The following is a 13069-nucleotide window of genomic DNA, read 5'->3' as shown; positions in this document are numbered from 1 at the left end:
GATTTTTATAAATGAATGGTGGAAAATAATTGACATTAAAACACTTTATTTGTACCCATTTTTTTTAACTGACGGTTATATTTGTAAGCTGTAATATAATGTGAGAATTTTAACCTATTTTAAGAATGTCAAATTGGAGTTTGGTGCTGCAACTTCATTAATAAGCATTGGAGAATTGGAATAACAAAATCTGGCAGGAGACCATAGGCAGGTTTTCCCATACTTTTAGAGAAGGAAAAAATCTTATAGGCCAATTTGGATTTATTGTATAATATTTTTTGAAGAGGAAACAAAAACATCTGAGTAGTGTTGAAATCCACTATGTTCCATATATCAACTTATCTGCTTAAGCACACAAGGAATACATTTGGGCCTGTTCACATGTTCATAGTTATCACTTCTTGAGTATAGAATAAAGTGAATCAGCTTCCCATGCATCACTTTCTATAAATAGGTCTCTCGAGACTGCTAATAGAAAAGTGGTTTCATGCCAATCATGAAAGCAACAAAGCCAGGCAGCATACAAAGAAGGTAGGTGTTTCATGGGGAGTTCCCAGATATATAAAAGACAGAATGATACCCCCAAAAAAATCTCTATCCAGGTCTGAGAAGGACAGAGTGTGGAAGCCCCCCATCTGAGCTTGATGAGAACTGTAATGGAGACATTGAATAGTGAATCAGATGGGGGGGGGTGGAGAAATTTACCTGTTCAGTCTCCCAGAGCTTATAGAATCAAAGCGGGGGAGGTTTGGAAAAGTGGAGAAACATCCCCCCTTCAGTCTCTCTCAAACATTAACATGTATTGTGCTATTGCAGTCATTAGATAAATAAGATGCGCCATCCTCAAACAAGTGGGGAAGACTTGGCTTATCTATGCAATGCCTTCTTTCCCCTAAAAATAAGAAAAAGAAATTAGCACATGTGTGATGTTGCCCTGGAACCTAGGCAGCATGTCAGAATAACGAAAACACCTGCCCTCATTCTGCCTGGTGGCCATTAAGCGGTGTGGTTCATTTAAGCCTACAGCATTAAGAGGGAGAGAAAGTGAGCTTACTGTGCTCTTCACGCAAACCACTAGAAGAGTGGAGGATTTGCTAGAGTTTGTGCCAAGGCTGAGGGAAACTTGTGAGGTGAAGAGTGTACTCCTTTCTTCCAAACTTTCCTGAAGTCAGCACAAATTCTGGGAGTTTTCATCTACTTCTCTATCCCAGGAAAAGAGGAGAAAAATCAACTATTCAACCCAAGAGCCAATTCCTTGCTTTGTATGTTTCATTGGGACTCCGTGCAGATTTAGGAAGGGAGCAAGGTAGTTGAACTGATGAGTCATAATAAGAGCTGGCTTTCCTTGGTAGCAAGGGGATGATCCTTATTATTATGGGGAATGATGTCCACTCTCAGCATCTATGCATGTTTACGCAGAAATAAGTCACATTGTCGAAGGCTTTCATGGTCAGAGTTCATTGGTTCTTGTAGGTTATCCGGGCTGTGTGACCGTGGTCTTGGTATTTTCTTTCCTGACGTTTCGCCAGCAGCTGTGGCAGGCATCTTCAGAGGAGTAACACTGAAGAGACACTGTCCTTCAGTGTTACTCCTCTGAAGATGCCTGCCACAGCTGCTGGCGAAACGTCAGGAAAGAAAATACCAAGACCACGGTCACACAGCCCGGATAACCTACAAGAACCAAGTCACATTGTGATAGCTAGAACTCACTCTGAGAGAAACTGTACAATGGATTGCAATCTTTGGGGCTGGTTGCAAGGCACATAATTAATTCTGAGACTGGACAGTGCCTGGGTAGGAACTCTTTAATGCTTCATTTAGTTTCTTGGTAGTAAAAGCTAAAATAGAAATGTGATAAAACAAAAACAATGGCATTGAGTGCTACCTGAAAACTGCTGAACAGTTTTCAGGAACAGCTCTACGCAGAGTGCATTGTGGTAATCAGTATTCCAGGATATATAGGACAGTGGCTAAATCCTTGGGCTTCAGGAAGGAGCACAATCAGCATATTGTACGTAATTGATAAAATGCACCCAAGTCTACAGCTGTCACTTGGTGATCCATAAGTGACCCTGGATTCAGGGATTGTCCCCTTAATTGTTCCTAAGGAGATATCTTAAGAGCAGGAGTAGAACAGTAGTAATAATCATAGAATTATGATGGTGGTCTAGAGAAATCAATGCTGTGGGTTAAAAAAAAGTTTATTTGGCAAAGAATTTTGTGTCATTTCACCTCCATGGATGTGGCAATGTTTGGCCTTGAGTGTATTTTTGGTGCATTACTTCATATAAGTGAATGCATCTTTTGTGCATTGTGTCCTTGCAGCTCTGCCCAGGGGCTCCTTAGTTTGCAAGAACACCATGTGCATATTGGATCAAACTATTTCAGAGACTACAGAACTGTTTTACAGGTTTTCCCAAGAACATTGATCATTCTAGTTCTTTTAACATGACTTACCTAATTTCCATAGAGAGTTGTTCATTTCTGGATTCAGTTGAGAAATTATGACCAATACTGGAAAAATCCCAAATGCCTACCAATTATATACTGATGCAAAGGAGACTGAAATAGTACTTTTTTAATCCCTGCACTGGCTAGACCGAAGCTGAGAACATTTTGTAGCTTTGATTGTGGCAGACATACCTAGAGTATTGTAATAGACAGTTTTCTCTTGCAGGAAAGCATATACTGGCTAGAATGGAATTAAGTATATTCACCATTCACTAATGCTCAGTATTTTTCAGATGTTCGATTACTGCTTAATAATGATAATCTTCTCAGGGAAGGAGCAGCCCAGTAAGTATTATGACCCTTCCTTTATTTCCAACTTCTTTCACCAAATTAATAATCAAAGAATACTAATAAGTAATTTGAGGGGGGTATCATAAAATTCCTCTCTTGCAGCTTCAAGGTGCTTTTTGCTGAGTCAGGGCTCTGAAAAATTACCAAACTCAAAATGGATCTTTTTGTCCAAAGAAAGACTCTTCTATTCAAGCTCACTATTAGAGGCCTGAATTAATTTGGCAAACTGGTTCTTCTTGCTTGTGAATAGTGTTAACTATGCAGACTTCAGCCTGTGGCTATAAATGCTTCTTAATTTTTCAACACGTTATTCTAAAATGTATTCTTACTTGGTGCCTGTTATCTTTACATTATAGCGCGTTTGCACAGTATAACTTGGACCAGTTTACTCCAGTAAAGATAGAAGGCTACGATGAACAGGTATGAATATAAGCATTTTTTAAAGGTTGCTCCCATTTAATGTTTTTTTTAATTGTAAGCTATAGTGATGAATAGTACTTAGTGCTTGGGGAGTAGAGATTACATTATTGCTTGTGTTTCTTTAAAAGGTAACAGTGGCTCATTCAGGGAATTCAGACAATTATGTCTCCTGTGTGGTTATTTGAGTAACTTATGATGATTCTTGGCAAAATATGTGGTTATTTGAGTAACTTATGATGATTCTTGGCAAAATACAAACCCAAAAAATCCCCCATACTTTAACTGTACAACGATTGTATAGTGGTTGATCATTATTACTGTTCTGGGAGGCTTTGGTTTCACTTACTATTTTATAAAAGGTAGCGTTCAACCTGTTTTGTGCTCTGATATGTTCAGGCAGAACTCTGGAGGTGATGGCAGATGCATTTTCTTAATAGCCCATGCAGCAATGGCTCTCTAATATTGCTCACACTATTTGTATCAATCTATTAAATGGGGGCTAAAATGATTTTTGTACAATTTGAAAAATATTTCCTCATAATTATCACTAATTTTTAATCCACTACCTCACTGGATTTTAAGTTTAAGGTCTTGTCCGTGATGGATGTGACCATAGTTATAAAACTGCAGAACATCATTCCAGTTGAGTACAGTGAATCTGTAGTGTGTGAAGAAAGGGCTAGGCTGTTTCATGATCTAATCATGAAAATTGTGGGGGCAGTAAGAAAATATACACTCCAGGCTGTCCTCATTGTCTGATACCATTCTGTATCTTCCACAGTATGACAGTGAAGTAGAGAGAGGATGGTTTTGTTATGTTTTTACTTTTGATATTAGGATCCCAGAATTTGCTCCAGTTTTACTTCACTGTCAGATGTGGACATAAATTTAGAACCACTTCAATGTGGGGTGGGGAGACACAGATGAACAGTAGGTTGTGCTTCCAAAAGCACAACATTCAAGTTTTGTTCATTGCCGTATCCATCCTCCATCCTTCTGCGTTGATCAGGAGGAATTTTAAGGCAGGGTAGAAAATGCCTTGAAATACATTGTGCCTGTATGTTGTAAAATCAGTACTGACAATGAGGTTTAAGATCTGAGATTCAACTGTGTACTCCCAGTAATGCAGAAACTGAGGGAGGGGGACGTCCGGTGGAGGTGGCGTGACCCTTCGCCAGCATCTGGGCCACTTGTGCCATGCGAACTGGCATGGGCGCCGGCATAGGGGCACTTATGCTAGTCTAGTTAGACCACAGCGGCAGCATGGCCCTTGGATGCCAGCGCAGCCTTCCACCAGCATTCTCCCAGCACGAGTCCTTGTGCCAGCGTCTTGGGAGACAAAGCTGCCATTAGGCAGCAGCTTAACCCTTTTCGCCCTGGGAATGCCCCTTATGCTACGGTGTTGCTGCGACACCATTTTTGGTGGTGCAGCATCGCTGTTTGCAATGGGGCCTTTCCCATTTTTGCATTTGTAAAATTTTAAAGACCTTCTCCCCCCCCCCTCCGCTGCGGCCATGAAACTCAGAGGAGGCAGTTCCGTACCCATGCCGTCCCTGGCCACTGCGAGTTTCAGGAATGGGCTGTGTGTTTTGTTTGATAACCACTGGAATGTAGTCAGAATATGAAACTTCGTACAGATTACCTGATGGCTTTCAAGGAAAGCCTTACCACAAATTCTAATAATTCTAATAATTAACATTCACAAAAAGAGTCACTGGACATCACAAATGATAGAACCACCATGTGGTGACCTGTGTGTGTGTTAAGTGCCCATATCTTACAACAGTATTTGATTCTGCTTTGTTTCCTACTTTTGTGTTCCAGTCACCTATGATTATCAGCACATCTTGTTTAGTTGTGTGATCAGTTTCTTCCTCATCAGGATCTTCATGCTTTCCATGAAGTCTGATACTATTTGGTCCGACTTTGCATTATAGCCCCTTAGTGCTTGTGTGACATCTCACTGTTAGAGCAACTCTGTTTCTTCTGTGTTTGTCATTTTCTGAGTAGGATACTTTGTAATTTTCTGACTAAAAATGTTCTAATCCAGTTCACTTTGGTTCACTCACTCCCAGGATTGTAATGTTAAACATTCCATTTTTCATTTTATGATTTTGAGCTTACCTTGCTCCATACACTCACATTCCATGTTCCTATTATAGGCATCGAACAACTTTGGACTTTCCTTTTGCATCCATTCACGTCAACATCCTTTGGACTTTAGTCCAGTTGTGTCATTATGAATAGCGCTATTCATAGTGGTCCTCAGCTCCTCCCCAATAGTTAATCGAGTGCCATCCGACCTGAGAATTCCATCTTCCAGCATTATATCTTTTTTTTTTAATTGTCTCATCGTAGGGTTTTTGAGGTAGGAGATTATCAGAAGTGGTTTACCGTTGCCTCCTGGGCATACTAACCAGGGTTAGCTGAAGTGGCATTGCCATTGTCTATGATAAATCCTCTGCTAGTGTCACCTTCCACTACTGCTGCTGCCCGGTAGCTAACCTTCAAGGATTCCTCTGCCCCCGTCACCTTTTGAACGGTTTCTTTTTTGCTGATGTGTTCGTTGATCCCTGAAGGGGGGTGGATGCATCTTAGTCTAGTGTCTCAATTGTGACCATTCTGCCTTGAGTGATTCTGCTAGGAGTTTAGCCTCTTGACAGAGTCTAAAAAGGGTGATGGAGAGCAATACTCTTTGCGGTATTGAGCAATACTCTTTGCGGTATTGCTCTCAGCTTTGCTGGCACACACACAAACCAGGTCCTTTTTCAAAGCACAATGCTTTCATTCTGTAATTTGACTGGCTAATCATTTTTCAAAGATTGTGGAAGTATTTTCATTTGCTCATGGCTAGTATTTTCATGGAAGTATTTTCACTTGCCAGGCTAGAATGGGACCTAAGGACCATCAATTGTTGTTTTTGTGTCAAAGGTCTTTACCTAAAAAATGTGTACCAAAAATGTGTGTGTGTACAATATTTGTTACTGTTCCATTATCTTATTAGCAGGCATAATTATGTAACATGTTTTTATATAAAGTGATAACTAAAACAACTTGTTTGTGCAGATTTTAATAACAGAACACGGTGACCTGGGCAATGGAAAATTTTTGGATCCCAAAAACAAGATCTCTTTTAAATTTGATCATTTAAGAAAGGAGGCTATTGATCCAAAGCCTCATGAAGTTGAAAATGCAATTGAATCATGGAGAAATTCAATAGAAACTGCAATGAGAGCGTATGTGAAAGAACATTATCCAAATGGTGTTTGTACAGTAAGTGTTAGAGGCGCTGAAAAATGATTTGGCATAAACAGTTCTTTAGTCTGCTGGTTTCATTTCTCTATTTTAACCTGTCTGTTGTAAACATATTTGTCATGGATAATTGTATTTATGGGTTACTATTTTTATGTTAATACTTTTCCCTGCTGTCAGCCAGATGACCTTGAGATCCATCTGTAGTGGGTGAATTCTGTACCAAACCTTTCCCACAACTATAATCTAGAATTATTTGTATACATAGAAGAATTCATATATAATCTTCAGGGGTTGTTACACTATCAGTGGCAACATAAATTTAATTTTGTCAAACAGAATGGACAACCGCAAAAGTTGGTAACTTTTGAAAGTTACCAGAAACAAAGTGAAGCATAATGTAACTTTTGTCAAAGTGATGCTAGGCTATGATTTATTCTTGGGGAGTAGCATTTGTGTCGTGGTTTGCGGGAGGAGGTGTTACTACTAACAAGCACACAGCCAGCCTGCTGCTCCTGTCTCTTCACTACCCTGTGCATACAAAAGGAATGGGCTATTTTGTCTCCCTGGATCAGGAAGTAAGAGACTTCTCTCACTGATTACTAGGAACAGTGGTTGGCAGCCAAGGTTTGTAGACCACTGTACATTTTCCTGCGCAGTTTGGTCACTGGCACTTTAATCCTGTGGATAGTAATTTTATATAGGCTGATCTCCTAGTATTCCACTAGTGGAGTTTTCCTATCTCAAAAAGTACACAGATGTGATAGTAATGCAATTGTTTTTTCTAATATAGGGATAGTGATATTGGCTAAAGACCAGTTTCCTTTTTGTATCTTCAAGTTATAGAATGGCAAGTGCCACATTAAATTTAACCTTTCAAGCATGAATTTGGAGCTTAGCATGACTGCCTTCTGTTCCATTTGTGATTAAGGTGTATGGGAAGACAATTGATGGACATCAGACTATTATTGTATGCATAGAAAGTCATCAGTTTCAAGCAAAAAACTTTTGGTAAGTCTAAGCTACCTTATCAGTCACCTTGTAAATTAGCGACATCCATTTATTTTTCATTGTGTTGATTGTTAAATTGGATGTCCATTTTCAGCATCTTTAGCATTCATGATAATAGTTACATCATTATTTAGTTTTCAGTTTGGGGACACAATTGCATTTGGATATGCACACCCACTTCTTCAATCTATAACAATTATGAGAAAATATTTGAAAGTATATTTGGGACAGAAATGTGTTACATGCCATTTAGCCATAAAAATTAATCCTCAGCAAATTGGTTTATTTTTATGGGCTTCAGCTCAATATGCATTTGATTTCACAAGCAGGTTTACACTGCCATCCTAGTCAGAATTAAACCCTTCTTCGGATACCCATCCATTGAAGGCAGTGGGCATTGAAGGGTGTAACTCTGCTTAGGATGCCAGTGCTAAGTTTTCTGTTTACAGAACTTGTTTACACGGTTAGAAATCTGCACAATGCACAGTGCTTTAGATATTTTTAAGCAAGTCCCCATCAAAAGGCTCCCTGATTCTGAAAAAAGGCACAGTTCTAAAATTTGGATTTGTTTTTAAAGGAATGGCCGTTGGCGGTCGGAATGGAAGTTTACAATCACCCCTTCAACCACTCAAGTGGCTGGTATCTTGAAAATTCAGGCAAGTTTTGCAAATTTATCAATAATATTACAGTATCCCAGTCTATTGATATATCCCAAATACTTGTAACTGTTTCTAAAAGAAAAGCAAGTTCATTATCAGTAGTTAGAAGTCCACGTGAATACATAAAACTGCCTTCTGTTGAATCAGACCATTTGGTCCTTCAAGGTCAGTATTGTCTACTCACACTGACAGTGGCTCTCCACAGTCACAAGGTCAAAATGCATCTACATAATTTTACTGGGACGTGATTGGTTAATCTGCTCCTAAATATTACTTTGCTAAATAGTCTGCTCAGTTCAGTAGCCATAAGAACATAAGAAAGGCCCTGCTGGATCAGACCAAGGCCCATCAAGTCCAGCAGTCTGTTCACACAGTGGCCATCCAGGTCCCTCTAGGAAGCCACAAACAAGACGACTGCAGCAGCACCATCCTGCCTGTGTTCCACCACACCCAAAACAATAGGCATTCTCTTCTGATACTAGAGAGAATAGGTATGCAGCATGACTGGTATCCATTCTAACTAACAGCCATGAATACCCCTTTCCTCCATGAATATGTCCACTCCCCTCTTAAAGCCCTCCAAGCTGGCAGCCATCACCACATCCTAGGGCAGGGAGTTCCACAATTTAACTATGAGTTGTGTGAAAAAATACTTCCTTTTATCTGTTTTGAATCTCTCACCCTCCAGCTTTAGCAGATGACCCCGTGTTCTAGTATTATGGGAGAGGGAGAAAAACGTCTCCTGTCCACTCTCTCCAAACCATGCATAATTTTATAGACCTCTATCATGTCTCCCCTCAGCCGCCTTCTTTCCAAGCTAAACAGCCCTAAGCGTCGTAACCGCTCCCCATAGGACAGTTGCTCTAGTCAATTAATCATTTTGTTTGCTCTTTTCTGCACCTTCTCAACCTCTGTAATATCCTTTTTTAAGTGTGGTGACCAGAACTGTACACAGTATTCCAAGTGTGGTATCACCATAGATTTGTACAAGGGCAGTATGATATCAGCAGTTTTATTCTCTATTCCTCGTCTAATTATGGCCAGCATGGAATTTGCCTTTTTTACAGCAGCCGCACACTGGGTTGACATCTTCATTGAGCTATCCACTACCACCCCAAGATCCCTTTCTTGGTCTGTCGCTGCCAGCACAGATCCCATCAGTTTATATGTGGTTGGGATTTTTTGCCCCAATATGCATCACTTTACACTTATTCACATTGAATCTCATTTGCCATTTTAATGCCTTTCTTCTAGTATGTAGAGATCCTTCTGGAGCTCTTCACAGTCCGATTTTGTTTTAACAACCCTAAATAATTTGGTGTCATCTGCAAATTTGGCAACTTTACTGTTTAACCCCAAATCCAAGTCATTGATGAACAGGTTGAAAAGCACCAGTCCCAACACAGATCCTTGAGGCACCCCACTGCTCACATCCCGCCATTGTGAGAACTGACCATTGATTCCTACTCTCTGCTTCCTATTTTTCAGCCAGCTCTCAATCCATACGAGGACTTGTCCTCTTATCCCATGACTATAAAGTTTGCTTAGCAGTCTTTGGTAAGGGACTTTGTCAAAAGCTTATTGGAAATCCAAATACACGGTATCCACAGGCTCCTTCCTGTCCACATGCTTATTGACACTTTCAAAAAACTAATAAGTTAGTGAGACAGGACCTACCCTTACAGAAGCCATGTTGGGTTTTGCCCAGCAGACCTTGTCCTTCTAAATGCTTTACCTTCTATCTTTAATAATGCTTTCCACCAATTTACCCGGAACAGACATTAAGCTAACTGGCTTGTAATTTCCTGGGTCCCCCCCTGGAACCTTTGTTATAAATGGGTGTTACATTGGCCATTTTCCAATCCCCTGGTACAGAAGCTGATTCAAGGGACATATTACATATCTTTGTTAGAAGTTCAGCAATTTCCCATTTGAGTTCTTGAAGATTTGAGTTCTTGAAGTTCTAGGATGAATACTGTCTGGTCCCTGTGACTTGTTAGTTTTAAGTTTGTCTAGACATTCTAGGACTTCCTGCCTTGTTACCACTATTTGCCTCAGTTCCTCATTTACCCCTCTCCAAAATCTCTGTTCAGGAGAAGGAATCTGCCCTGTATCTTCAACAGTGAAGACAGATGAGAAGAATTCATTTAGTTTTTCAGCAATGGCTTTGTCCTCCCTTAGAGTTCCTTTACTCCCATTGTCATCCAATGGTCCAACCGCTTCCCTAGCTGGTTTCCTACTCCTAATATACTTAAAGAATTTCTTATTGTTTGTTTTGATGTGTTTAGCAATATGCCCCTCAAAATCTTTTTTTGCATCTCTAATTATCTGCTTGCATTTCCTTTGTGCAAGTTTGTGTTTTCTTCTGTTCGCCTCGTTTGGGCAAACCTTCCAGTCTCTGAAGGAAGACTTTTTGTCTCTAATTGCTTCCTTCACCTTACTGGTTAGCCATGGTGGTGACCTCTTGGACTTATTACTACCTTTCCTGACCTGCGGTATACAAGCTAGCTGAGCCTCTAGTAATGTGGACTTGAGTAACCCCCAAGCCTTTTCAAGAGATTTAACCCTCCCAACTGTTCTTTTCCACTTCCTCTTTACCAGTTTTCTCATTTTAGAGAAGTTCCCTCTTTTAAAGTCAAAGGTAATTGTGTGAGATTTCCCAGTCACTTTCCCACTTACACATAAATTAAATTTGATGCCATTGTGATCAGTATTGCCAACTGGCTCAACTACATCCACATCCTGCACTAAGTCACTGGCAGCACTACAGAGTATTAAATCCAGGATCGCCTCCCCTCTGGTTGGGTCTATGACCAACTGTTCAGGGGCACAGTCATTTAGGATGTCTAAAATTTTTATCTCTTTGGCTTGACTGGAGCATACATTTATCCAATCAATATGAGGGAAGTTGGAGTCTCCCATTATTACTACTTCATTACCTTTACATGCTTCCCTAATTTCATTCTCCATCTCAAGATCACCCTGAGCCATTTGGTCAGGGGGCCGATAGAAGGTCCCCAGTACTAAATCTCCTTTGGGGCCCAGAATTGTAACCCATAAGGATTCTGTGGACGAGTCTGCCCTTTTTATGGTCTCTCGCTTATTAGACACTCTGCCTTCCTTGATATACATAGCAACACCCCCTCCAATACGTCCTTCCCTGTCATTTCTATACAGTTTGTAACCAGGGATGAGTGTATCCCACTGGTTCTCTCCCCTCCACCAGATTTCTGTAATGCTCTCTGTATGTATTCTCTTAAAACCATGCACTCTAATTCCCCCATTTTTGCTTGGAGGCTTCTAGCATTAGCATAGAAACACCTCCACACTGTTTCTCTCTTTCGACTTGCCTGGCATGTGCCTTTGGGCATCTTTAAGTGGCTATCCATCATTTTTTCCCCATTCCCTTTCATGTCTAAGTAATTCCTATGTGGGCAATCTGAAGCAATTTTCCCTTTGTCCGTGTGCACTGAGTTTGCCCGAACCAGATGCTTCTCAGCTCCTGCCGGCTTTCCCCCCAGGTTCAGTTTAAAAGCTGCTCTGCCACCATTTTTATATTACGCGCCAGCAGTCTGGTTCCATCCTGGTTCAAGTGGAGCCCATCCCTTTTGTATAGGCCCGGCTTGTCCCAAAATGTTGTCCAGTTCCTTACAAATCTAAAGCCCACTTCCCTGCACCACCGTCTCATCCACGCATTGAGACTTACCAACTGTGCCTGCCTAGCTGGTCCTGCACGTGGAACAGGTAGCATTTCTGAGAAAGCTATCTTGGAGGTCCTGGCTTTTAGTATCCTGCCTAGCAACCTAAATTTGGATTCCAAGACCTCCGAACTACATTTCCCCACGTCGTTGGTGCCAACATGCACCACAACCACTGGCTCCTCCCCAGCACTATCTACCAGACTACCTATATGACGGGTAATGTCCGCAACCTTCGCACCAGGCAGGCAAGTCACCATGAGGTCCATGCACCCGCCAGAAACCCAGCTATCTACATTCCTAAGGATTGAATCCCCCACTACAAGAAGCCCCCCTCCCCTCTGAAGCATATCCTCGGTACGAGAGGATATCTGTTCATCCACCAAGGAAGAGGTCCCTTATAAGGTACCACATTCCCTTACCTCAGTGAGATGGCCTCCTTCCCCAAGGGCTCCATCATCCGTGTCTGGCAGGTTGCCATAACTTTGGGACTGGAATGTGACTATTTCATCCCCAGAGTCCTTAGTCACCTCTCTCTCTGCCTGCCTCAGCTCATCCAGGTGAGCTACCTTGGCCTCAAGGAAGTGAACTCACTTCCTGAGAGCCAGGAGCCCCCTGCACCGAGCACACACCCATGACTTCTGTCCAGCAGGCAGATAATCATACATGTGACACTCCATGCAGCACACTGGATAGCCCCCCAACCCCTGCTGGCTTTCTACCTTCATAACTGGTATTTTATTAATTAATTATTGTATTATTCTTTGGTGTTGTAAACCCTGCCCTTTACTCTCTTGCACTCTTCCTGTACCAAATAAGAACTGAGTGCCAAAGTTCCTTGCCCTGCAGCTATCTGCTGCTAATTCACATAGATGCTGAACTTGCTCGGTACTCCAACTAGCCATAATGGTGTAAATGAATTAAAGATACAGAATCAGTGCACTAAGACTTGATTAACTTTATTTTGGGAGGATGCATTGCCACTAACCTACCCTTAGTACATAAAAACACTTTTTGTGCTTAGTGTTATTTTTTTTCCATTCTTAACTAATTGTCTCATGTTTAGGTTCACTATTATGAAGATGGTAATGTTCAGCTAGTGAGTCATAAAGACATACAGGATACTCTAACAGTGACTGTGAGTATGTGTTTCTATTCCCTATGAGAACATTTTTTAATTTATTGCAGGTTAAACAAAATAAATTCTTTAGTGTTCATTATCGCTCA

At 41.0% G+C, this 13069-nt stretch overlaps 1 protein-coding gene across 1 annotated transcript in view; it reads left to right on the top strand.

Moving 5' to 3' along the window:
• Window positions 1-13069, top strand: part of CAPZA2 (capping actin protein of muscle Z-line subunit alpha 2) — a 31341-nt gene that overhangs the window by 13310 nt on the left and 4962 nt on the right. The window contains exons 3-8 of the mRNA XM_056846887.1: window positions 2745-2796; window positions 3159-3222; window positions 6289-6495; window positions 7406-7485; window positions 8063-8141; window positions 12909-12980. Coding sequence (XP_056702865.1) covers window positions 2745-2796; window positions 3159-3222; window positions 6289-6495; window positions 7406-7485; window positions 8063-8141; window positions 12909-12980 — 554 coding nt within the window. The remainder of the gene's footprint in view (window positions 1-2744; window positions 2797-3158; window positions 3223-6288; window positions 6496-7405; window positions 7486-8062; window positions 8142-12908; window positions 12981-13069) is intronic.

Source organism: Euleptes europaea, chromosome 3 (assembly GCF_029931775.1).
Source record: "Euleptes europaea isolate rEulEur1 chromosome 3, rEulEur1.hap1, whole genome shotgun sequence".
NCBI lineage: Eukaryota > Metazoa > Chordata > Lepidosauria > Squamata > Sphaerodactylidae > Euleptes > Euleptes europaea.
This window is presented reverse-complemented; position numbering and strand designations above follow the sequence as displayed.